Source organism: Thalassophryne amazonica, chromosome 15, assembly GCF_902500255.1.
Source record: "Thalassophryne amazonica chromosome 15, fThaAma1.1, whole genome shotgun sequence".
Taxonomy (NCBI): Eukaryota; Metazoa; Chordata; class Actinopteri; order Batrachoidiformes; family Batrachoididae; genus Thalassophryne; species Thalassophryne amazonica.
The window spans coordinates 65,800,259-65,826,629 of NC_047117.1; the positions used below are offsets into that span (position 1 = coordinate 65,800,259).

A 26,371-nucleotide genomic window follows, 5' to 3' on the forward strand; every position below is an offset into this window, starting at 1 on the left:
AAAAGTAGAGAGGGTTGTCTGTCTCCCTGATCTGAATTGGGAGCTGGTTCCACAGGAGAGGAGCCTGAAGCTGAAGGCTCTGCCTCCCATTCTACTCTTACAAACCCTAGGAACTACAAGTAAGCCTGCAGTCTGAGAGCGAAGCGCTCTATTGGGGTGATATGGTACTACGAGGTCCCTAAGATAAGATGGGACCTGATTATTCAAAACCTTATAAGTAAGAAGAAGAATTTTAAATTCTATTCTAGAATTAACAGGAAGCCAATGAAGAGAGGCCAATATGGGTGAGATATGCTCTCTCCTTCTAGTCCCCGTCAGCACTCTAGCTGCAGCATTTTGAATTAACTGAAGGCTTTTTAGGGAACTTTTAGGACAACCTGATAATAATGAATTACAATAGTCCAGCCTAGAGGAAATAAATGCATGAATTAGTTTTTCAGCATCACTCTGAGACAAGACCTTTCTGATTTTAGAGATATTGCGTGAATCTGATTGAACATCTCTGGAGAGATCTGAAAATGGCTGTGCACCGACGCTCCCCATCCAACCTGATGGAGACGTGCTGCAAAGAGGAATGGGCAAAACTGCCCAAACATAGGTGCACCAAGCTTGTGGCATATTCAAGAAGACTTGCGGCTGTAATTGCTGCCAAAGGTGCATCAAAAAAGTATTGAGCAAACGGTGTAAATACTTATGTGCATGTGATTTCTTTCTTTTTTTTCATAAATTTGCAAAAATTTCAAAACAAAAACATCTTTCATGTTGTCATTATGGGGTGTTGTGAGTAGAATTTTCAGGTGAAAATTAATTAATTCCATTTTGAAATAAGGCCTTTCTAGATGGACTGTACATACAAGAAGAACAGGCATGGATGGGTTCGAACCCAGAACCTTCCTGCGGTGCAGCAAAAGTGCAAACCACTGCATATCCATGCTGCCCCCAGCCCCCTACTTCAGTTCTGCATTTATGTCAGATCAGCTCTTTGAGCATGCACTGTGCTGTATGTTACCACATGCACTACACAGGGTAACTGCCTCATGTCCTGGATAACAACCATCCAGACAGACATCCCCGCCTCTTGAAAGTAACCATCTAGCTTCTACAGCCAGGTGAAATGTGGGCGTCTCCTTGGCTTTTTCCCAGTCACTGGGGTCTCCAACACTGATGCACCTACATGCTGGATCGTGCCCAGAGAAACATGCCACATGGCCAGAATGGCGTAGCTGGCATTTCCTTACAATGCAAGTGATACTCCTCATCTGAGTTTTTCAATATAACCACTTATTTGGCAGAAAATCATTCCAGTGGTACCGTACCCAAGGATCTGCCGAAGACACCTAGTACCAAAGACATACACTTGTTGCCTTAGGTCACTGGTTCATCTCGTAGTCTCACAACTACACAGTAAGATGGGAGCACTTGATAGAACTGGACTTTGGCTCTCTTACAAAGATATGAGCATCACCAAACACCTCTGTCCAGCAACCTCATGACACTATAACCTCATCCCAGGTCTTTCCCAAGTGATGAATGAATGTCTCAAAATGTTCATCAGTTTCACTGCATACTGATATATGTCTGATAGCCAAATGCAGGAAGTGTGGATTTTAGTCTTGATCCAGCACAACTCCAGACACTGATTCCAGAAAGATCACAGCATCATCAGCAGACACCGAAGCAGCTGGTTTTTGCACAACCCTATCCAACACATAGACTGCTTTTTTGCTTCTGAAATAAAAAGCAGAAGAGTTCTTCCACTCAGAGCCATAGCTATTCATGATAGAATGTTACGGTTGTTACACCTTGCTTAAATCATTTTGTGTACACCTCAGTTTTTTACTGCTCTCCCCTCCAGTGTTGGTTTGTGGAGGCTGCTCTTATTTCCAGTTTGCCTCCACCAGTTTGATATTTTCATAGCAATCACTTCTAACTGTTTGGTGTCACAAGTGGGATCAGGGTTGTCTTCATGCTTGGAATCCGTCTGACAGTACAAATACGCCCCCAGACTTCCCGCGACAGTGGGGGAAAAAAACAAGTATATGTCTGCAAAAGACATAAATGGTTCACACATATTCACTCCCACCTGCTTGAGACTTAACTTTTTCACATGGGGAGGGAAGGTTTTACACGCCTCCCACACCTCATAGACTTTCACAACATCTCCAGTTGGAGAACTGAAGAGGAATCATTTTTAATGCCTTGTTTGATGTAGAGGGTCTGCAGAAATAGACTATGAAACAGTCTAAAAAAAAACCAACCCAAAGTTTAAAATGAGAACATCACTCACTTACAAATCTCTATTGTCACCATTACTTATATGTAGCAGTATTTGTATGTTTTCACAACCATTGAGTGTGTGTTTGTGTGTGTGTGGGTGTGTGTGTGTGTGTGTGTGTGTGTGAGCGAGCGAGAGATAATAACCATATTTAACATCTTATGACATTCCAATTTCATACTCGTCGTCAGAGCAACGCATTGGAAAAAATAAGACGCTGCTGCATTTTTCACAGGTTCTGCTTTGCTCTCGCTCCCTTGCTCCCTCACATATTTTCATGTCTCCCACGTTCTTCTCGCCTCACTCTCTTTCGTTCTCCCTCTGTCTCCTCTCGCTGTCCGTCTGCTTGTCTTTCGCACTCAGCAGCTGTCGTGTCCATACTGTACAGTGGGTGCTGTTTCTGAATGAAGCCTTATTCTTGCGCAGCCAGCCCACGAGCTTCCCTCACGCCAGACCACAACTGGCTGTGTGATCGCTGTGTTCATACAAAGAGAAAGCCTGGAGTTGGCACTTGAAAGAGCGAGAGACGGGGGGGAAGAGTAGTGGTTGTTATAGCTGCAGATGTGTTTTGGTGTTAAAACAAAGCTTGAGTTATTTTATACAGTGGCTATAGAAAGTCTACACACCCTTTGACACATTTTACCTTCTTAATGTCATTTCAGGAAAACAAATGTTCAAATTTCTAAAAATTATTCCCTTTAAACAGCCAAAACCAAATCTCTACAACATGATATAAATTAAATACAAATGATCATAAATAAATGATGGGTTGTGTACTAAGTAATGGCACCCTTTAGTATAATACAAGGTAATCATGACTTTTACAGCCAGTATACTTTAGGCAAGTCAGGGCATGAACATGAACATTTCTAAGTGACTCAATGTGGACTTGCATTCACCAGCAACCATTAGAATGCAAACAGTGTGGTACTCTAGTACCACAGTGTGCCTGGGTAGGCAGTTCTCAAAAACTGGGTGGCTATCCAAGAAGGAGACTGGTGAGGGAAGCCACCAAGACACTGTGACTGGAGAAACTGGGAATAGTGCATCTTTTGTATATTGCATCACCAGTTACACACACTGTCATGGTGGAATGGAGCAGAGGAGGATTTTCTTAAAAATAACACTTGAAAGTTCAGCTTTAGTTTGCTAGAAGGTTGATGGGAGACTTGAGCCTAGATCTTTTATGTTTTCTTGTGCAAAAATCCTCCGTGTCATTCCACCATGTGCCGTTGTGTCTGGTTGTGCAACAGACAAATGTTATGCTTTGCACAGTTTTTCCAGTCTCAGCCACAGAAGCCTACTGTATAAGTCAGAATTGCCATGGGCCTCTTCATGGCTTCCCTCACCAGTCTTGTTCTTGCACAGTCACTCAGTTTTTGAGAACTTGCTACACCAAACAGATTTACCATACAGTATTGCACTATTTGTATTTCTTAGACATATTCATGTGTTCATCCCCTGACATGCCTCAAGAAAACTGGCTGTAAGAGTGATTATTAACTTGTATTGTAGTAAAGGGTGGCATTACTTGTGCAACTCCTTATTTTGGCTTTGATATTTTTCTTTAATTTACATCATGTTGTACAGATTTGTTTTCAGATTTAAGTTTAAAGGGGATCATTTTTAATTTTTTCGGTTTAGAGAAAACAAATAAAGAAATTAAAATATGTAAAAGCCCAAGGGTGTGTAGACCTTCTATATCCACCGTATAACAGTGGAGTTACGAGTCCTTTGACAAAATTTGGATTAAAACACAGAAAACTTAATGCAATTGTGTTTCTTGGCTCTTTTAAACAGTTTTCATGAATTTTGGTTACATTATTGAGTTACTAAAAATAAATACAATTGGCCAACAACTAGAATGACAGGAAGTGAAGCGCAGCCATCAAGTGATAAAGAATTCAAGCAGTCTCATAAGAAAATCCTGATTATTCAAGTCCCCCTGATAAAATAACTTTTTCGACAATTTTTTTTAAAATGTCATTTAAAATCACTTTTCTTTTTCTCCCTCTTCCCTTCACTTTTTTTTTTGTTGAACCCATTATTATTTTATTTTATTTTATTTTTCGCCAGGACTGTCCTCGCCTGGTTCTCTTAAGAAGCCGGGAAAGTTTGATTTCAACGCCCTGACTTCCCAGACGAGGTCTCCCCGCATGGCGTTCACACACCACCCGCTGCCTGTGCTGGCAGGAGTGAGACCAGGTGAGAGCCCTGCCGTAATCACAACAACCCCAGTACCGCAACACCCCCACCCCCAAACCGGTTTTCACAATCTGAAAAAGAGAGAGAAGGAAAGGCAGTGCCAAACTTGTTGACCTCTTGAAAATCACCTGGAAAAATAAATAAATACATTTTAAAAACTAATAAAAGAAATGATCATGTGTCTGAAAATGAAAAAGTCTTAATATTTAACAATCCCACAGTTGCAATGGCTGACAAGCAAGTTTTCACATTTGCAGATTTACCATCCAAGCTTGGCATGAGTTTTTTTTCTCTCTCTCTTTCAACCTCTGTCCATCCATGCATTTTTACTTCCATCATTGTCTCTGTGTTATAATATTTTCATTGCATGGTACCATTGCTGCAGCCGTGCCTTTGTGACTCAATAACCTCATGTGTTATTACTGCTTCATGTGCAGCTTGTTTAGCCCAGATTACTGTTAATTGCTTTTATTCAAAGGACTTGTAATTTATTATCATCGTACTAGTTAACATAATGTGAAGCATGAACTACACTTTAAAGTTTTACTTGTGTTGCAGGAAGATTAAATGCTTTTTTAACATACACCCAGGTTCATAAGTATTTGAACAGTAGCAAATTTTGTATTTTTGTCAATGTGCATCACTACAATGGAGCTGAAATGAAATAATTAAGATGTTCTTGGAGTGCACGCTTACAGCTTTAATTCAAGGGGTTTATCAAAAATGTTGCATTTACCAAATTAGGAATTACATCCATTTTTATACAGTGTGCCTCCATGTGCAGATCCCATAATTAACTGGATAATAAAAAATACAATGTCTATTTTTCATAAAAGTCAACACTTTTATACCCCGTTTTTTTGTACACTAATCACAGGATGGGTACATGAACTTTTCCAAGTCACTGAATATGTCTTGGACTTCATTTACATCAATCATGAAGAAATTCAAGCAGTATGAGACTCCATAGTAAATAATTTCTCAGACTGAGTGGCTGTACAAGAAGGAGACTCGTGAGGGAAGCCACCAAGATACCTATTACAACTTTGATGAATTATGGGCTTCTGTGGCTGTGGTTGGAGAAACAGTGTACCAGTCCAACTTTTTTCTGTTGTGCCATCAGTCACAGTTTCATGGTGCAGTAGAAGAGAGAAGGATTTTTATATATGAAAACAGATCAGATCTCGGCTCCTGTTTCTCTTGTGCCTTGTGGCAAACTGCAGCTGAAATTCCATGTTTTCTTTTTCAGAAAATCCTTCTCTATGCCACTCCACTAAAATGTTGTCCAAATACCTATGGACTGGACTGTAACAGCAAAGGCTTTTTCAAACCTACTGCCAGATTGTCAAAAGGTGTGGGGCTGTGGAATAAATAGCCATGACCCAATGAATAGAAAATATAAAAAATAATTCTAAATACAAACATTGTGATCAAGTTTTACAAACACAAGTTTGTTCATTAATCAGGGCCAAGCTGCACCTGCTGCAATGCTGCAGAGTTTTGAATTTTGTTTTTGTGTATGTTCAGACACTCCTCAGTCATAGTCATTTGATCTTATAATCTGTTTGGCAGGTTTTTCTTGCTTAGATTGTGTTTCCAGAGTATATTGCAAATCCACATTTGAATAGAAATAAGTAGAAAGACTCAAAACCGTGCAGCTGCTTATACACTGAATGTCCAAAATTAACCCACAATGTTTAGATTTCAGTGGCGTCACAAAGGGTGAGTTGTCCTCTTCCGAGCCTGTTGGTCCTGCAAGATAATTGACATGGTTTTACCATCTCCAGTCAGAGAATTCCCAAAGTCTCCTCAATCTCAAGTTTGCCAGCACGACCCTGTAGGCTGGTTTCACTTTTCAAAGGAATTAATAGGCCCTCCTCTCTCCATCTCTCACATTCATTCCATTTCTCTCTCAAAGGGATCTCCTGATCCACAGCCAAACCAGGCCTGGAATGGAAAGGTCGTTTAGACTCATTGACCTCCATGATGAAACATAATGAATTTTACTTACTCGCTGCAGTATTCGCACAAGAGTCTTACACCAGTAAAGTACATGACTTACCTGAAAAGAGTATTTATACAACCTTTTATGAATCCAAAGCACCAGATTTTTAGGTTTTACTAAAGTCCTAATGTCCAGTCCTGATAAATCAATCAATCAATCAATCAATCAATTTATTTTATATAGCGCCAAATCACAACAAACAGTTGCCCCAAGGCGCTTTATATTGTAAGGCAAGGCCATACATAATTATGTAAAACCCCAACGGTCAAAATGACCCCCTGTGAGCAAGCACTTGGCTACAGTGGGAAGGAAAAACTCCTTTTAACAGGAAGAAACCTCCAGCAGAACCAGGCTCAGGGAGGGGCAGTCTTCTGCTGGGACTGGTTGGGGCTGAGGGAGAGAACCAGGAAAAAGACATGCTGTGGAGGGGAGCAGAGATCATCACTAATGATTAAATGCAGAGTGGTGCATACAGAGCAAAAAGAGAAAGAACCAGTGCATCATGGGAACCCCCCAGCAGTCTACGTCTATAGCAGCATAACTAAGGGATGGTTCAGGGTCACCCGATCCAGCCTAACTATAAGCTTTAGCAAAAAGGAAAGTTTTAAGCCTAATCTGAAAAGTAGAGAGTGTGGTCTGTCTACCCTGATCTGAATTGGGAGCTGGTTCCACAGGAGAGGAGCCTGAGAGCTGAAGGCTCTGCCTCCCATCTACTCTTACAAACCCTAGGAACTACAAGTAAGCCTGCAGTCTGAGAGCGAAGCGCTCTATTGGGGTGATATGGTACTACGAGGTCCCTAAGATAAGATGGGACCTGATTATTCAAAACCTTATAAGTAAGAAGAAGAATTTTAAATTCTATTCTAGAATTAACAGGAAGCCAATGAAGAGAGGCCAATATGGGTGAGATATGCTCTCTCCTTCTAGTCCCACGTCAGTACTCTAGCTGCAGCTTTTGAATTAACTGAAGGCTTTTTAGGGAACTTTTAGGACAACCTGATAATAATGAATTAACAATAGTCCAGCCTAGAGGAATAAATGCATGAATTAGTTTTCAGCATCCTCTGAGACAGACCTTTCTGAGTTAGAGATATTGTGTAAATGCAAAAAAAGCAGTCCTACATAGTTGTTTATATGCGCTTTGTAATGACATATCCTGATCAAAAATGACTCCAAGATTTCTCACAGTATTACTAGAGGCCAGGGCAAATGCCATCCAGAGTAGGATCTGGTTAGACACCATGTTTCTAAGATTTGTGGGGCCAAGTAACAATAACTGTCAGTTTTATATGAGTTTAAAGCAGGAAATTAGAGGTCATCCATGTACTTTATGTCTGTAAGACAATCCTGCAGTTTAACTAATTGGTGTGTGTCCTCTGGCTTCAGTGATAGATAAAGCTGGGGTATCATCTGCGTAACAATGAAAATTTAAGCAATACTGTCTAATAATACTACCTAAGGGAGCATGTATAAAGTGAATAAATTGGGTCCTAGCACAGAACCTTGTGGAACTCCATAATTAACCCTAGTCTGTGAAGAAGATTCCCCATGTACATGAACAAATTGTAATCTATTAGCAAAATATGATTCAACCACCGCAGCGCAGTGCCTTAATACCTATGGCATGCTCTAATCTCGGTAATAAATTTGATGGTCAACAGTATCAAAAGCAGCACTGAGGTCTACAGAACAAGCACAGAGATGAGTCCCTGTCCGAGGCCATAAGATCATTGTAAACCTTCACTAATGCTGTTTCTGTACTATGATGAATTCTAAAAACCTGACTGAAACTCTTCAAATAGACCTATTCCTCTGCAGATGATCAGTTAGCTGTTTTACAACTACCTTTCAAGAATTTTTGAGAGAAAAGGAAGGTTGGAGATGGGCCTATAATTACCTAAGATAGCTGGGGTCAGTGATGGCTTTTTAGTAATGGTTAATTACTGCCACCTTAAAAGCCTGTGGTACATAGCCACTAACAAAGATAGATTGATCATATTTAAGATCGAAGCATTAAATAATGGTAGGGCTTTCCTTGAGCAGCCTGGTAGGAATGGGGTCTAATAAACATGTTTGATGGTTTGGATGAAGTAACTAATGTAAAATAACTCAGACAGAACAATCGAGAGAATGAGTCTAACCTAAATACCCGGCATCACTGAAAGCAGCCAAAGATACGATACGTCTTTGGGATGGTTATGAGTAATTTTTTTCTCTAATAGTTAAAATTTTGTTAGCAAAAGAAAGTCATGAAGTCATTACTAGTTAAAGTTAATGGAATACTCAGCGCAATAGAGCTCTGACTCTTTGTCAGCCTGGCTACAGTGCTGAAAAGAACCTGGGTTGTTCTTATTGATCTTCAATTAGTGATGATAGAAAGAATGTCCGTAGCTTTACGGAGGGCTTTTTTGTAGAGCAACAGACTCTTTTTCCAGCTAAGTGAAGATCTTCTAAATTAGTGAGACGCCATTTTCCTCTCCAACTTACGGGTTATCTGCTTAATAAGCTACGAGTTTTGTGAGTTATACCACGGAGTCAGGCACTTCTGATTTAAAGCTCTCTTTTCAGAGGAGCTACAGCATCCAAAGTTGTCTTCAATGAGGAGTAAAACTATTGACGAGATACTCTATCTCACTTACAGAGTTTAGGTAGCTACTCTGCACTGTGTTGGTATATGGCATTAGAGAACATAAAGAATGAATCATATCCTTAAACACCTAGTTACAGCGCTTTCTGAAAGACTTCTAGTGTAATGAAACTTATTCCCCACTGGGTAGTCCATCAGAGTAAATGTAAATGTTATTAGGAAATGATCAGACAGCAGGGAGTTTTCAGGGAATACTGTTAAGTCTTCTATTTCCATACCATAAGTCAGAACAAGATCTAAGATATGATTAAAGTGGTGGGTGGACTCATTTACTTTTTGAGCAAAGCCAATAGAGTCTAATAATAGATTAAATGCAGTGTTGAGGCTGTCATTCTCAGCATCTGTGTGGATGTTACAATCGCCCACTATAATTATCTTATCTGAGCTAAGCACTAAGTCAGACAAAAGGTCTGAAAATTCACAGAAACTCACAGTAACGACCAGGTGGACGATAGATAATAACAAATAAAACTGTTTTTTGGGACTTCCAATTTGGATGGACAAGACTAAGAGTCAAGCTTTCAAATTAATTAAAGCTCTGTCTGGGTTTTGATTAATTAATAAGCTGGAATGGAAGATTGCTGCTAATCCTCCGCCTCGGCCCGTGCTACGAGCATTCTGACAGTTAGTGTGACTCGGGGGTGTTGACTCATTTAAACTAACATATTCATCCTGCTGTAACCAGGTTTCTGTAAGGCAGAATAAATCAATATGTTGATCAATTATTATATCATTTACCAACAGGGACTTAGAAGAGAGAGACCTAATGTTTAATAGACCACATTTAACTGTTTTAGTCTGTGGTGCAGTTGAAGGTGCTATATTATTTTTTTCTTTTTGAATTTTTATGCTTAAATAGATTTTTGCTGGTTATTGGTAGTCTGGGAGCAGGTACCGTCTCTACGGGGATGGGGTAATGAGGGGATGGCAGGGGGAGAGAAGCTGCAGAGAGGTGTGTAAGACTACAACTCTGCTTCCTGGTCCCAACCCTGGATAGTCACGGTTTGGAGGATTTAAGAAAATTGGCCAGTTTCTAGAAATGAGAGCTGCTCCATCCAAAGTGGGATGGATGCCGTCTCTCCTAACAAGACCAGGTTTTCCCCAGAAGCTTTGCCAATTATCTATGAAGCCCACCTCATTTTTTGGACACCACTCAGACAGCCAGCATTCAAGGAGAACATGCGGCTAAACATGTCACTCCCGGTCCGATTGGGGAGGGGCCCAGAGAAAACTACAGAGTCCGACATGTTTTTGCAAAGTTACACACCGATTTAATGTTAATTTTAGTGACCTCCGATTGGCGTAACCGGGTGTCATTACTGCCGACGTGAATTACAATCTTACCAAATTTACGCTTAGCCTTAGCCAGCAGTTTCAAATGTCCTTCGATGTCGCCTGCTCTGGCCCCCGGAAGACAATTGACTATGGTTGCTGGTGTCGCTAACTTCACATTTCTCAAAACAGAGTCGCCAATAACCAGAGTTTGATCCTCGGTGGGTGTGTCGCCGAGTGGGGAAAAACGGTTAGAAATGTGAACGGGTTGGCGGTGTACACGGGGCTTCTGTTTAGAACTACGCTTCCTCCTCACAGTCACCCAGTCGGCCTGCTTTCCCGGCTGCTCGGGATCTGCCAGGGGGTAACTAACGGCGGCTAAGCTACCTTGGTCCGCACCGACTACAGGGGCCTGGCTAGCTGTAGAATTTTCCACGATGCGGAGGCGAGTCTCCAATTCGCCCAGCCTGGCCTCCAAAGCTACGAATAAGCTACACTTATTACAAGTACCATTACTGCTAAAGGAGGCCGAGGAATAACTAAACATTTCACACCCAGAGCAGAAAAGTGCGGGAGAGACAGGAGAAGCCGCCATGCTAAATCGGCTAAGAGCTAGTAGCTGCGCTAAGCTAGCGGATTCCTAAAAACAGGCAAAGTGAATAATGTGTAAATAATTTAGAGGTGATTCAGCAGAAGGAGTGCTTTAGTTAAGGCACGTAAAGATTACACTGGGAAACAAATCGTAATCTAGATAACTAGATTACTCATAACCATCCCAAAGATGTATCGTTATCTTTGGCTGCTTTCAGTGATGCCGGTATTTGGTTAGACTCTTTCTCTCCGATTGTTCTGTCTGAGTTACTTTCATTAGTTACTTCATCCAAACCATCAACATGCTTATTAGACCCCATTCCTGCCAGGCTGCTCAAGGAAGTCCTACCATTATTTAATGCTTCAATCTTAAATATGATCAATCTATCTTTGTTAGTTGGTTATGTACCACAGGCCTTTAAGGTGGCAGTAATTAAACCATTACTTAAAAAGCCATCACTTGACCCAGCTATCTTAGCTAATTATAGGCCAATCTCCAACCTTCCTTTTCTCTCAAGAATCTTGAGAGGGTAGTTGTAAAACAGCTAACTGATCACCTGCAGAGGAATGGTCTATTTGAAGAGTTTCAGTCAGGTTTTAGAATTCATCATAGTACAGAAACAGCATTAGTGAAGGTTACAAATGATCTTCTTATGGCTTCGGACAGTGGACTTATCTCTGTGCTTGTTCTGTTGGACCTCAGTGCTGCTTTTGATACTGTTGACCATAAAATTTTATTACAGAGATTAGAGCATGTCATAGGTATTAAAGACACTGCGCTGCGGTGGTTTGAATCATATTTGTCTAATAGATTACAGTTTGTTCATGTAAATGGGGAATCTTCTTCACAGACTAAAGTTAATTATGGAGTTCCACAAGGTTCTGTGCTAGGACCAATTTTATTCACTTTATACATGCTTCCCTTGGGCAGTATTATTAGACGGTATTGCTTAAATTTTCATTGTTACGCAGATGATACCCAGCTTTATCTATCCATGAAGCCAGAGGATACGCACCAATTAGCTAAACTGCAGGATTGTCTTACAGACATAAAGACATGGATGACCTCTAATTTCTTGCTTTTAAACTCAGATAAAACTGAAGTTATTGTACTTGGCCCCACAAATCTTAGAAGCATGGTGTCTAACCAGATCGTTACTCTGGATGGCATTTCCCTGATCTCTAGTAATACTGTGAGAAATCTTGGAGTTATTTTTGATCAGGATATGTCATTCAAAGCGCATATTAAACAAATATGTAGGACTGCCTTTTTGCATTTACGCAATATCTCTAAAATCAGAAAGGTCTTGTCTCAGAGTGATGCTGAAAAACTAATTCATGCATTTATTTCCTCTAGGCTGGACTATTGTAATTCATTATTATCAGGTTGTCCTAAAAGTTCCCTAAAAAGCCTTCAGTTGGTTCAGAATGCTGCAGCTAGAGTACTGACGGGGACTAGCAGGAGAGAGCATATCTCACCCGTGTTGGCCTCCCTTCATTGGCTTCCTGTTAATGCTAGAATAGAATTTAAAATTCTTCTTCTTACTTATAAGGTTTTGAATAATCAGGTCCCATCTTATCTTAGGGACCTTGTAGTACCATATTACCCCATTAGAGCGCTTCGCTCTCAGACTGCGGGCTTACTTGTAGTTCCTAGGGTTTGTAAGAGTAGAATGGGAGGCAGAGCCTTCAGCTTTCAGGCTCCTCTCCTGTGGAACCAGCTCCCAATTCAGATCAGGGAGACAGATACCCTCTTACTTTTAAGATTAGGCTTAAAACTTTCCTTTTCGCTAAGGCTTATAGTTAGGGCTGGATCGGGTGACCCTGGACCATCCCTTGGTTATGTTGCTTTAGACGTAGACTGTGTTTCATAATTATTGTATGGCCTTGCCTTGCAATGTGGAGCGCCTTGGGGCAACTGTTTGTTGTGATTTGGCGCTATACAAGAAAAAAGTTGATTGATTGATTGATTGATAGATCAATCTAACTGCGCAGATTAAACAGCTAACAGATACAGAAAAACGCCGCTGTGCTCCGGAACAGGAAGTGATACAATACCGCAGTGAGAGCCAACCACCAGTAGAGGCCAGTAGAGATGAAGTCATTTGAGCCAGTTGTGTAACTGGGAAATTTTATTTCCTTGAATTGCTACTTTACGCTGGCTTCAAAAGTGAGTCACTCTCTGTACACCCCCATAGTAAAAATCCCCAGTTTTACAGCAGAAATAAATATGTTTACAGCCTGGTACAAAAAAACAGTTTTGGTCACTGTAGCTAGTTTTCATATATATATATATTATTGCAAATATGAGATAATGTAGCTGACTTTGTACTAACAGACCATCTTTGCTTAATTTTTGTTGAGTGAAATTTTAATGTTTTATTTGTACGTTAGCACCGTTAGCACTGTTAGGAGTTATTGGTAACTTGGTGACATTAATTCCACAGATGATGCAACTATTACGAGACAGTTTGATCATTTTCCCATTGTACTTTGTTATACCTGCCCCAAGCCACATGTCATGAAAACCACCAATTTTACAAAAATGTGAATTAATGAAACACCAAAACCTAAGGTAGCCTCTTCGCTTTACCTTATTTGAAAACTCTGAGATGGGATAAGGAGCATGTCCAGGGTTCATTCATACTACCCAGGTCATACCGGTGTTACCAGTGCTCCACTTCTTTACCCATTCATGGGTGGTCCGGCATTAAGCAGACTTGAGCACTGCCAAGATGGGGGGGCATCCAGAACCACTTCATTTGAACTAGCTCTTCACAGAACCTATAGGCAATATATTGATGAGCTTTTCCAATATATATACAGTCTATGTTTTCACCCCTCAATGTTGAGTTGAAGAAGTGTGAAGAGGGACAACCTCACACTTACTTTTCAGTCTGTCAGAACTGCATGTGCATTAAACAAAGCTTTGTGTAACTAAAATCCTGCAAGGACACAGTGTTTACAAATTATGTCTGAGTGCATTTGTGTGGAGACACACATAGATATCCACGTCTAAGCATGTGTGAATGTACACTATTGAAAAAACTGTGCTAAAATGGCAGCCATCCAAATGGAACGTCCCTCCGAGGCTTTGGGTTCTATAAAGAGACTGGAGGACGGAGAAAAAGAGTGGGATGAAATGAGAGAAGGAGGTTGCAGACAGAAGAGGGGAAGAAGTCGTTAGAAACCCAGGCTAGCTTTGGATAGACTGGAGCTGTTGGCTTTTGTTGTTTGAGTCTAGTGTTCGCAGGATGGTTTATGTCCTGTTGTTGGCTCTGGACTGACTTGGTGAGCTGCCAAAGTGACCAGTGTCTGATTATACTAGTTTGGAGAGTCCATCATTGTGGCAGCGATTACACATGCCAGTAAACACAAAGGTGCATGAGAAATGCAGCAGACATAGTAACACAGTCTCTCACACACGCACACACAAACACACACACGCAAACCACAAAACACACTGTGTGAAACCAAGATACGGAGATGACCAAAATGCACCCATTAAAGTGCAACTGAAAAATCCACTAATGAATCTAACAATTTATGGCAAAAATAAAAATCCAACTCTTTTGATTTTGTTCCCCTCATTTATACATGATCATAAACGATCTAAGAGTCCTTCTAGGTACACAAAAAGCTTATTTCTCTCAAGTTTTGTTGTCATATGTGTTCAAATAATGAGTGAGCACTTCACTTTTGTCAAGATATCATATTTTCTAGAGTATATGTAATTTTTACCCAAGGCCACCAAATATGGCCATCAGGTATTGTGAAGAGTTTGCATCCGTCCGACCATCCGTCTGTCTGTGTTCAACATAAGTCCAGTCCTATTACGGCTAGAGTCTTCAGATTCACAGGAAACATTCTTGGGACACAGACCAGGGACAAGTTCAGAGATAGTTAACCTATTTTAAGACGTTTCGTCGGTTTCATTCTGTTCTTTTGTTTGTTTGTTTTTTGGAACAGGGGTGACAGCCAATCAGAGTAGAGCAGCACCGTGATGTCAGTGGCTGGTCTAGCTAGCTGCAAACTCCTGTTTCGTTTGTGTGTGAATATAATCTCTTTGTCATATATTATATAAACACAAGCGAGAAATAAACACTTCTAAAACTGAAAACACTGTTTCTGTAACCTGATAACACCTCTCGAGTGATTTACAAGGCATTTTGCGAACGTCAGCATGCATGCTAAGTTCTGCTAACCCAAGACTAACTTTGTCTCTTGTCAAAAGCTCATGTATGTGCACACACGCCCTCCTGCAGACACCATTAAAACATAAATATTGTTTATGATTGATTGACTGATAGAGGGGATTTATTGAACATGTAAAAAATGTACGTAAGACAGTAGGATCTTAATAATTAATGTAAATAAATATAAGTGTATAGTTTATATTTTTAGCATTGCGTTACATTTACTAGTGTGGGAGAGCCTGCAACTTGTACTCTGGTGTGACTTACACCCAAAAAGACACGTTCATTATTAATAATCATAATAAATAGCTGTTTATGTAGGGCTTTCCAGGAATCAAAGCACTGAACAGAATAAACTCCAGTTATATAAGAATAATCAATCAATCAATCAATTTTTTTATATAGCGCCAAATCACAACAAACAGTTGCCCCAAGGCGCTTTATATTGTAAGGCAAGGCCATACAATAATTATGTAAAACCCCAACGGTCAAAACGACCCCCTGTGAGCAAGCACTTGGCTACAGTGGGAAGGAAAAACTCCCTTTTAACAGGAAGAAACCTCCAGCAGAACCAGGCTCAGGGAGGGGCAGTCTTCTGCTGGGACTGGTTGGGGCTGAGGGAGAGAACCAGGAAAAAGACATGCTGTGGAGGGGAGCAGAGATCGATCACTAATGATTAAATGCAGAGTGGTGCATACAGAGCAAAAGAGAAAGAAACAGTGCATCATGGGAACCCCCCAGCAGTCTACGTCTATAGCAGCATAACTTAGGGCTGGATCAGGTCACCTGATCCAGCCCTAACTATAAGCTTTAGCAAAAAGGAAAGTTTTAAGCCTAATCTTAATACATGCCAATAATAAAAACACATTACAAAAATGCACAAAAATCCCAAATTAAAGAGCTGATAATACAGAAAAAAAGGTATGACTTATACTCTGGAAAATGTTAATCCATCCACCTGGGATGTAAGGCATATGAAGATGGTGATTCGGCCAACTCGGGTTCATTGAGCATTTGCACTGTGATCTTAGAAATGTTTTATCAGTCCTTTGTTGCCAGCATACGATTCTTTGGGAGCAGCATTGGTGCTTGCATCACCATCACTAGACTTAACAAACTCATTCGGAGAGCTGGCTCCGTGATTGGCCGTAAACTGAAGGATTTTGAATCTATGGTGGAGGAGGACACTGAACACACTGTTATCCATCATGGATATAATCCCCTGGCTGAGGGGGTCCACGCGGCCATAAGATGTCCCCTAAATATTTCTTTATATCTTTAAACTAGACCATTAGACATATCAAAAACAGCTGGTTAGACTTTTGCTACCCCGGCAGCAAGCGAGAAAATTATGTAATCAGCCACGCCCACTTTCAGATTCTGTAGCTGTATTATTCAAGGGTAAGGGAAACATAAATTGGAATATCTTGAGATTTACAAATCACATAACAACCAAATGTACCTCAAAATGTTTGTATTTGAGTCCTCTTATAATTGTGCATGTTTATTATGCAAATTTATATGCAAATTAGGTCACCTGGGGTCAAAAGGTCACAAGAAACTGGCACAATCTAAGTACCGGTAGTAATACAAAATGAAAAGTGTTGCTTTACTCCGTATACTTGGAGAAGTTACCTCCTAACTGTTTATGTTTGATTTTAGAAAAATCGTGTTGTAAGCTTTTAGGCTCATTTGTGTTATATAACACAAAGTGAACAATAATCTTAATATTAACACACCCAAGGTGTAATCCATATGGCCTCAGTAAAATAGCTACATGATTTTATTTCAGCATATTTTTTAATTAATTCAAGATTGTAACTGTTGGGCTTGTTGATCTAAGTTGTCCGTTTAACAAGAGATGAACAGTTTTAAGTTGTCAGTCTTACATCCGCTCATGAACATTAACCCTTTAACCCCTTGCACCTCTTTCCATGTTGCCAACAATCAAAAGCATACATGTAATAACATTGCATAGATTTCTCCTGATTGATGATCATGTTTCATGAATGGCATTATGCTTGATATCCAGCAAGTGTAGACGAGAACGCGGTAAAGCTCAGCAATATACCCAAGTTTTTCATCAAATTGTACCAGAGGGGTTTCGACATTGCTCAGGTTCATCCGGCTGGGCGCTTTGGCATTTGCAGAAGCCAAAAGTGGCCGTGGCTGATTACGTAATTTTCTCGCTTGCTGCCGGGGTAACAAAAGTCTAACCAACCGTATTTGATATGTCTAATGGTCTAGTTTAAAGATATGAAGAAAAATTTAGCGGACATTTTATGGCCACGGGATCCCCCTCAGCCAATGGACTAATAACCCAGACCATCTTCTACACCACACGCTGGACAGACCTTCTCAAACAGCCTCCTACAGCTTCTGTGTCATAGGGACCGCTACAGGAAGTCTTTCCTGCCTTGCTCAATAAAAAAATGTACAAAAACGTGCAACTTTCTTGCACGTGAGGGGGCACTCCCAACTCTAAATGAATGGCACAGTATGGTACTGCACTTTTTTTGTGTTTTTGTCTGTTTTGTTGTTTTGCATATTTGTGTATTTTTATATTTTATCTTTAATATTTTTCTTAATTGTTAAATGGTTGCTGAAATGCAATAATTTCCCAATTTGGGATCAATAAAATACATCCAGTGTTTTTGTTTTGTTTTTTTTTGGCCAGTCCAAGGCATATCTGGGCAATAATCATCCTGTTTAATCACCAGCTTGATGTGGTATACCTCCCAAGTGAATAGTTAGTAACGGTAAAATGCTGCAGATTTTAAGAAATTTGTGAAATTTTTGTGAGCAACAGGAAGCCTCGCAAGTGACTCACCTCGTGGCTGAGAAGTCGAGTCAGTTGATTTATGCACCTGTCCTCACCTGTAGTCATGAGCTTTGGGTAGGCTGAAAGAACAAGGCCCCAGATAGAAGTGGTGGAAGCTGCTTCTGATATCTGGGCTTACATTGTGGGATAAGGTGAGAAGTTTGAATATCTGAGGATAGGGACATGTCAGCTGAACTGCTTGGTCTGCTGTCACCGTGACTCGGACATCGATAAGAGGCAGAAAATAAATGAAATTGAATAGGTAACATCAACTGCACAAACTACATAATAGTATTGTAGTACATTTAAATTCTGTCTGAAGTATACAAATCAAGTAAATTATAAATATATGTGACTGTGAGAGGCTGTAAACATGATTATTTCTGCTGTAAAGTTGGACATTTTAACATGGGGTCTGTAGGCACTGACTTGCTTTTGGAACCAGCATCAAATGGCCATTCAAGGAGCTGCTGTTTTAGGCACTTTGGCATGGGCTTCACTTTTCAGCACCGGAGGTTATAGTGCTGGATGAAAACATTAAATTAAACAATAAATTCACAGAAACATAGATGTACATACCGGCTACAAACACACAGAAATTACGACGTCACACATTAACCCAGACACAAAACGACACCAGTATACCAACACACACAGACAAAATTTTAGACTGACACACACAAACGGGCATGTACAACTTTGTGAGTATATCACACACAAGAGATACTAGGTGAAAGACATAATCACAGATGCTTGTTCACCAAACACCCTTCACCAAGCAGCTTGACTCCTTACTATGGTTTGCCAAACTGCAAAAGCCATTGAATTTCAACAGACAAGGTGTGCGTGCGTGTGTGCGTGCGCGCGTGTGTGTGTGTGTGTGTGTGATTAAGAACTTTTATGTTAGCCATTCCACCTCTGGGTTAAACAAAAACCCAGCATGTGTGTCACTTTGTCGTATCCCAGCCGCTTTGAGTGAACAGAAGCACTTTATCGCCATATATGTGTCTGTGAAGGTGTGTGTGTGTGTGCATATTGTAGTGATGCCAGGATTACCAGAAGTACAGAGAAATTAGCAGGCTGATTTATAAAATGAATGGGAGCAGATGTTGCCCAACTGCCACAGATAATTCCAGCCATTTAAAAGCACAAATAGTTCAGTCAGTGAGAATGTCACAGCTATTTTCTGTATTATAACAGTGATCAGTGGTGCTTAGATAAAACATACATCTGGTTGTCTGCAGAGTACAAAGTATGACGTGTGTGTGTGTGTGTGTGTGTGTGTGTGTGTTTGTGTGTGTGTGTGTGTGTGTGTGTGTGTGTGTGTGTGTGTGTGGGTGGGTGTGTGTGTGTGTGTCTACCTACGATAAACTAAACATGACTGTATTTTTGGCTTCCTCCTTCTCTCTGCTATCTTTCTCAATTTTTTCTTCCTCCTTTCCCGTTCACTTTGCCCCACCCCCAACAGGGAGTCCAAGAGCTTCCCCTCAGCCCTGCACTTTCCCTCCTCCTCTATCATCCAGCAGTCCACCCCCTACTTCACCCCCCCACCATCCGCTACCATCACCACCAGGACCCGCTTAAGGAGTTTGTGCAGTTTGTCTGCACTGATGGCACAGACAGCCCAGTGCACAGGTGAGTGAACTGTGTAGTGGCCAGGATGGTGGATGTTATTATCAAAGAAACACTGTGATAAATGTGGACTTCCTACTCTAGTTTACCTCAAAAGTTGAAGAATTAAAGATGTCAGATGACAACAATAACATCAACAATTTCAGCATGTCATTAATATTGCCAATGTTAGAGAAGGTAGCTCAAGTGGGTAATTGTGCTATCAAAATGAGACCTGGGTTTGATTCCTCATCTAGCTACCAGTTTATGTCCTTGAACAAGACATTTCATCTGCACATTCCAGTCCACCAAGCTGTAAAAGGGTACCAGCCTTGGCTGGGGATGTACCCTGTAGTGGACTGGCAGGACGAAACACAGACTGTCATCCACTTCAAGCTACAGTATCCGTAGATAGTAGTGTCACCAATGGGCCTCAAGACCTATGGTGCTTAGGAGAGAGGTAATTAATCCGAAATAGATGTGAAGAGTGCTTATTTCTAGTCAGTCCATAAAAACACATTGACATTGCTAGAGAGGTTATTCTTATCCTGGGAATGGAGCACAGTTTAAAGTAAAGATAGGCAACCGTGTGTCATGAAAGGCCAGCAATTGGGTTTTTTTCTATTCTGCCTCCTTAATGGCAATTCCAATGATAAGCACCAGTTTGAGTGTGGAAGAACTAGTCATTGAAAAGTAAAATGATTAGGTTAGAACGCAGACCTGCACACCACAAGGTTGTCTATCCCTGCTTTCAGAGTGGTGCAGCTTCAACAGGTAAACGAAAAAAAATGGCTTTCGGTCAATACTTTGAAAGGATGAGTCAGCAGACAGCTCAAGGCAGACCAGCAAGTCTCCAGAACATTGTGGAGCAAAAGGGAGACAATCTACCTTTGACTTCAATGTCCTTTTAAGCCTGAAGTGTTTTAAGCATTCCAAGCCAGACTGGACAAACTCACTTTGATTTCAAGAGGAATCAGTGGATTTCATCAATACACAGGAAAAACAAGTCACTGGAGTTGCATCAGGAAGGGCATCCGGTGAAAAACCAATGGCTAATTCCGGTGCAGATCCCTACCGGATCTGCTGTAACAATCCTGAGCCACTGGGAGCAAGTGGACAGCCCAAGTCAAGTATGATACCGTGGTTACTAGTAGCTTTGCCAGGTGTGGTGACACGGTGCAAGGGTACGACAACAGTCATTACATCAATGCTGGACTTCCTGCATAGTGTCTTCACACAACAACACAAAGGGGTCCTGGTGAGACCATGTTATCTTTCACCTGGTCAACATGGTGGACTTGCACATTTAAACAGACTGAAATGACCACTTGTGCCTGAAGTACAAAGGAGGAATACATTTCTGCCGTTATGACAGGTTTAACGGTCGCAACGTGGTGCATGTGCAGTGTAATCAGGAAGTGTAGTACATGTAGATTGATTTCGTCACATAAAAATTTCTCACCTCGAATCAGAGGCCTTGGCTTGGTTGGATTTAACACCACGTTCAACTCGGTTACACTGATTTCTGTCATATAATTGAGGTTATAGATGCTGTCTACTCACAAACGTGTAGAGGGCTCACCTAACTGCTGGGGTCAGGCATAGGCATGCTTAGGCATTTATTGTAGTTAAACCTAGTTTGTCGGGGTAATTCTGTAGGTGCTTATGAGCAACAATAGGACAACTGCAATTAATTCATTGTCTTGCAGAAAAGAGATGAACAGATAGGAAAGTATCATGTGCCAAACCATTTTAAGAAGAAGAGCTAAGTTGAGACTGACAGATGGCAGTGGACTTTGAAGATGCACTTTTTATTTCACATGCAGATGGTGTTTGTTTGGCTGTCATACATTCGTAGCTGTCGTGCTTTCTTGACTGCTCCTGCTAAGGGTCACCACAGCAGATCATCATTTATCTCTATCTCATCTTGTGCTCTGCATCTTCCTTTGTGACACCAAACACCTTTTTTTAGCCTCTCTTTTCCCCTCCTGCCTGGACGTTCTATTATCTGCATCCTCCTCCCAATATACAGGACCCTGCACCCCTCCTTTGCACATGCCCAAACCATCTGACTTTATCTTCAAACTGTCCTTCCTGCTCTCTTAAGTTCATTCTGAATACTTTCGAATCTCATCACTCCCAGTAGTGGAGCAGGTAATGGAAAGTCATGCATTTGGTGATACAAGCACCAAACATGTCATGGCGATTCTCATGATACTTTGCATATCTGTTCAATTGGCCACTTGAAAATTTGAGAGGGTGGCCATTTTCTAAGATGGCCACTAAAATGACCTATTGAAAAGAGAGAATTTCTGTGCAATTTTTGCATAGAAATTCTCCTAATTGATCAAGGATCTTGATGTCAAATTCCATTCAGTTCCATTTTTATATTTACGGCCCTGCCTTGTGGCCTCGTGACAGACTGGTGTCCTGTCCAGGGTGTACCCTGCCTCACACCCCATGACTGGTGGGATAGGCTGCAGCCCCCTGTGACCCTAAATTGGAGTAACCGGTTAAGAGGAGTGAGAGTGGGTATGGTATTTACGGAATGGCATTAGCATGCCTAAAAACCTGCAGACACCAAGATCACACAGATCAAATATGTAAAGATGTTTTTTTGAGGAAAAAATTATTTTGGGGGGTTGATCTGGTGGCCATCTTGAAATTAGGCACCAAGTTGGATTTCAGTGATCCTGTAAAAACAGATCCATCGAGCATTTAAATGTAAAAGTACTTTTCTGTAGGTCATTTTGGTGACCATCTTGGAAAATGGCCACCATCTGGGATTTCAGGTGCCAATTGATCAGTTTTGATAAGTACTACTTGGGAATCATAATGTCAAATTTACATGATTTTCTGTAAGATTGATGCCATCTGCTCCACTACAGGAAAATCGCAGCATTTTCAGCTCTGCTGCCTCCGGTTCCACTTTCTGTCTTTTTTGACAGTGCTACTGCCTGCAAGTCATACAACATAGATGGTCTCAGTACCATCTTTTACAGTTTCTCTTTCACACCTGCAGATACCCTTCAGTTAATGACTTCTGTGCCTCTTCTTAACCCTCTCCACGCTATGTGCATCCTCTGCTTCACCTCTGAATTACACTCACGAACCGTGCTTTGAACCGTTGACCCCAAGTATTCAAACTCATTCACTTTCAGCCCCTCTACTCCCTGCAAGTGCACCATTCAGCCACCCACATACGCCACTGTGTCTGTTCCACCACAGTGGAATGGTTTGTATTCTTGCAGTTCCACTAATGCCCAGTCTGTTTCTGTGTGGTGTTTGCATGTTCTCCCCTTGGCCTTGTGGGGTTTCCCCTCACCATGAAGACATGCACATTAAGTTCATGCTCCTTTCACTGCCCTTGACCAAGTCAGTGACCGTAGACTTGGAATTGATTACCTGCCATCTGACTGTGGCTGCCCACCTTTTATGCTGGCTTTATTGTGTTAAACTTAAATTAGGATTGGTTAAATGTAGAGAACAATTTTTGTCGTACACATGCATGTAAGATAAAGGCTCTTCACTTCTGTCTCTCCACACCTCCCTTTCACTTAAGCACATGTACTCTACCTTACTCTTACTGACTTTCATTCCACTTCTCTCCAGTGCATACCCCCACCTCACTAGTCTTTGCTCAACTTGATTCCTCCTGTCATTACAGATCACAGTGTCATCCACAAACATCATAGGCCATGGAGACTCCTATTTGTTCTCATTTGTTCATCATTTCATCACCATTTCTCATCCACTCACTTTCTAATATTTTATTAAACAGTGTTGTTACAAATTTCATTGCCATCTCCCCTGAACATCTCTGTGCCTCCACTGGTATGTGATCTGGACCAACCACCTATCCTCAGTTCAGCTTTACTAATCACTTGCACTTCCTCATTCACTCTCTCCACATGATCAAAACTTCTTTCCCTCATTTTCTTTGTTAATCAGTTCTTCTTTCCCTCTCAATTTCCTCAGTCATCAGCTCCTTAAACTGCTCCCTCTACCTTCTCAACACACTCCTCACTCGCTAGCACATTTCCATCTGCATTGTTATCATCCTCACCTATAGCACATCATTTCCACTTCTGTTCCCCTGTCTGTCCAAGCCCTTTTGTCCTTCCTTAGTGTTCAAATTCACACCTTGCGTACACATTTTCTTTAGCTTTTTCCACATTTTATGACTTTCAAAAATCTCCTTGCTGTCCTGTCTACTTTCTTTATCTCACTGACTGCCCCAGTTCTTTTTTACCAACTTCTTAAATCCCTACTCTTTAATCTATTTCCATATTTCACCACTAAGTCCAGCCAAGTTTCACACCCGCGTCTTCGCATTTTGATACAAATTGCTCATAAGCAGTACCCCTGTTGCCTCACTCAGTGATTTTTAACTATAGGCAAGACATAGATAAATGTTCCCTGATGACACAGAAGTGAAGCAAATAGTTAAATGCACTGACAGAGAGAAATGACGCAGTTGTCCAAAAAAGTGTCTCCCCACCCAGCGGGGTCCCTAACTTGTCACATTATGACGGAAAGGGGCACTGATGAGCATAAAAATGAGATGAGTTGAGAATGAGAATATGTTACCAAGTCTCATCTTTTCCCTCTGTCTAGTTGTTACATCAAGTATCTTACTAGATGTCTCCTTTGCCAATTCTGCAGTAGATGACCACTTTACCAGCATCTTGTCATCACCACCATTTCTCTATCTCACCTTTCTGAATTTCACGCAGCAGTTTTCAACTTTCACCATCTGATTGTTGGTTCAGTCCTCTCTCTGTTCCTCTTCTTTACTTCCAACATAATCATACAAACTACCATCCAATGCTGTCTACCTACACTCTACCATGCCAAATCTTACAATTTCCAGTCTCCTTCAGGGGGCACCTTCTGTATCTTCCTCCACTCCTTTGTCTTTGTCTCTCTTATATGTGTAGCAAAAATGATTCTACAGTTGTTTATATGTAGTGAATGTGGTTGCAATGTTATTACAACGTTGTCAGAGGTTGAAATTGCTGATGATACAGCAGTTTGTAGGTTCTTATGAGGTCTATTAGAAAAGTATCCGACCTTATTATTTTTTCAAAAACCATATGGATTTGAATCACGTGTGATTACATCAGACATGCTTGAACCCTCGTGGGCATGCGAGAGTTTTTTCACGCCTGTCGGTTACGTCATTCGCCTGTGGGCAGTCTTTGAGTGAGGAGTCGCCCACCCTCTCGTCGATTTTTTTCATTGTTTAGGAATGGCTCAGAGACTGCTGCTTTGTTTGATCAAAATGTTTTCAAAACTGTAAGGCACAACTGAGTGGACACCATTTGATAAATTCAGCTGGTTTTCGGTAAAAATTTTAACGACTGATGAGAGATTTTGGTCTGGTAGTGTCGCCGTAAGGACGGCCCACGGTGCCTGACGGCGATCTGCGCTTCGAGGCGGCAACGTCTTGCCGTTTCAAGTTGAAAACGTCCACATTTCAGGCTCTGTTGACCCAGGAAGTCGTCAGAGAACAGAGAACTTTCAGAAGAAGTCGGCATGAGGAGTTTATTCGGACATTCCATTGTTAACGGACATTTGTAATGAAAGAACGTGCGGGCAGAGTCGCATGTCGGGCCGGACCCGACCGTGGGGGGTCGCGACAGGAAAAACACCTCCGTTGGAAAACTTAACGGGCAAGTTGGAACATGCCCAAGCTGTTAAACAATTTCTCAGTTACTCACTTGTTGAAAGCCATCAAAAGCCGCCTGAATTTTACAAATGGTTTTCAACACGGAGGTGTTTTTCCTGTCGCGGCGCACACAGATTCGCCGAGTCGTTAATTTACGTGCACGTCTTTCATTAAAAAAATGTCCTTAAACAGTGGAATGTCCGCATAAAGTCCTCATGCCGGCCTTTTCTGAATCTTCTCTGTTCTCTCACGACGTCCTGGGTGAATTAAGCCTTAAATTAGGATGTTTTCAGGTCAAAACAGGCCGACGACGGCGCCTGGAAGCGCTGCGTGACGTCCCGCTCTGTGGGAAGTCCTTACACCGACAGAAACACCCCATAATCTCTCATCAGCCGTTAAACTTTTCACCGAAAACCAGCTTAATTTCTCGAATAGTGTCCACTCGGATATCCCTCACAGGTCCAGAAAAAATTTTGATAAAGCAACGCGCGCCGTCTTGAGCAGCGTGTGAAACAAAGGAATTCAGCCGAGAGGGCGGGACCACGTCTCACTCAAGGCCTGCCCACAGGGAAATGACGTTACCGACACACGTGAAAAAACTCACGCATGCGCACGAGGGTTCAAGCATGATTGGTGTAATCGCACGTCATTCAAATCCATATAGTTAAAAAAAATAAAAGTGTCGGTTTCTTATCTAATAAACCTCGTATGATAATAAATGTGCTACCATACCTTTGCTGCTGGTTTTGACCACCTTTTATTCTGTTTCGTGTCTTGTCTTTACTAGTGATAGTTGATCATGGGAACCAACTGTGTACTGCAGCAGCTGGCAACAGCCTTGTGGTTAACAAGTGAATACTTTGATGTTTACCAACTTTTTTTCTGTGATAATCTTGCACATTTTACAACTTTATTTCAATGTGGATGATTTCTTGCAACATGCAACTTGTGGTTATTTACACTATGTTGATCCCAGACAAACACATATTTTTTGTCACATGTGTGAGATGGCCATTATAATTAACCCTATGGCCATTAGGGATACAACATTTTTGCAATCCCATAGTCCTGTATCAT

General features: G+C 41.2%; 1 protein-coding gene across 1 annotated transcript in view; it reads left to right on the forward strand.

The window, feature by feature from the left end:
- Positions 1-26,371, forward strand: part of nfixa (nuclear factor I/Xa) — a 274,096-nt gene that overhangs the window by 233,676 nt on the left and 14,049 nt on the right. The window contains 4 exon segments of the mRNA XM_034187333.1: positions 4,352-4,494; positions 19,491-19,554; positions 19,557-19,639; positions 23,927-23,935. Of these exon segments, the coding sequence (XP_034043224.1) occupies positions 4,352-4,494; positions 19,491-19,554; positions 19,557-19,639; positions 23,927-23,935 (299 nt within the window).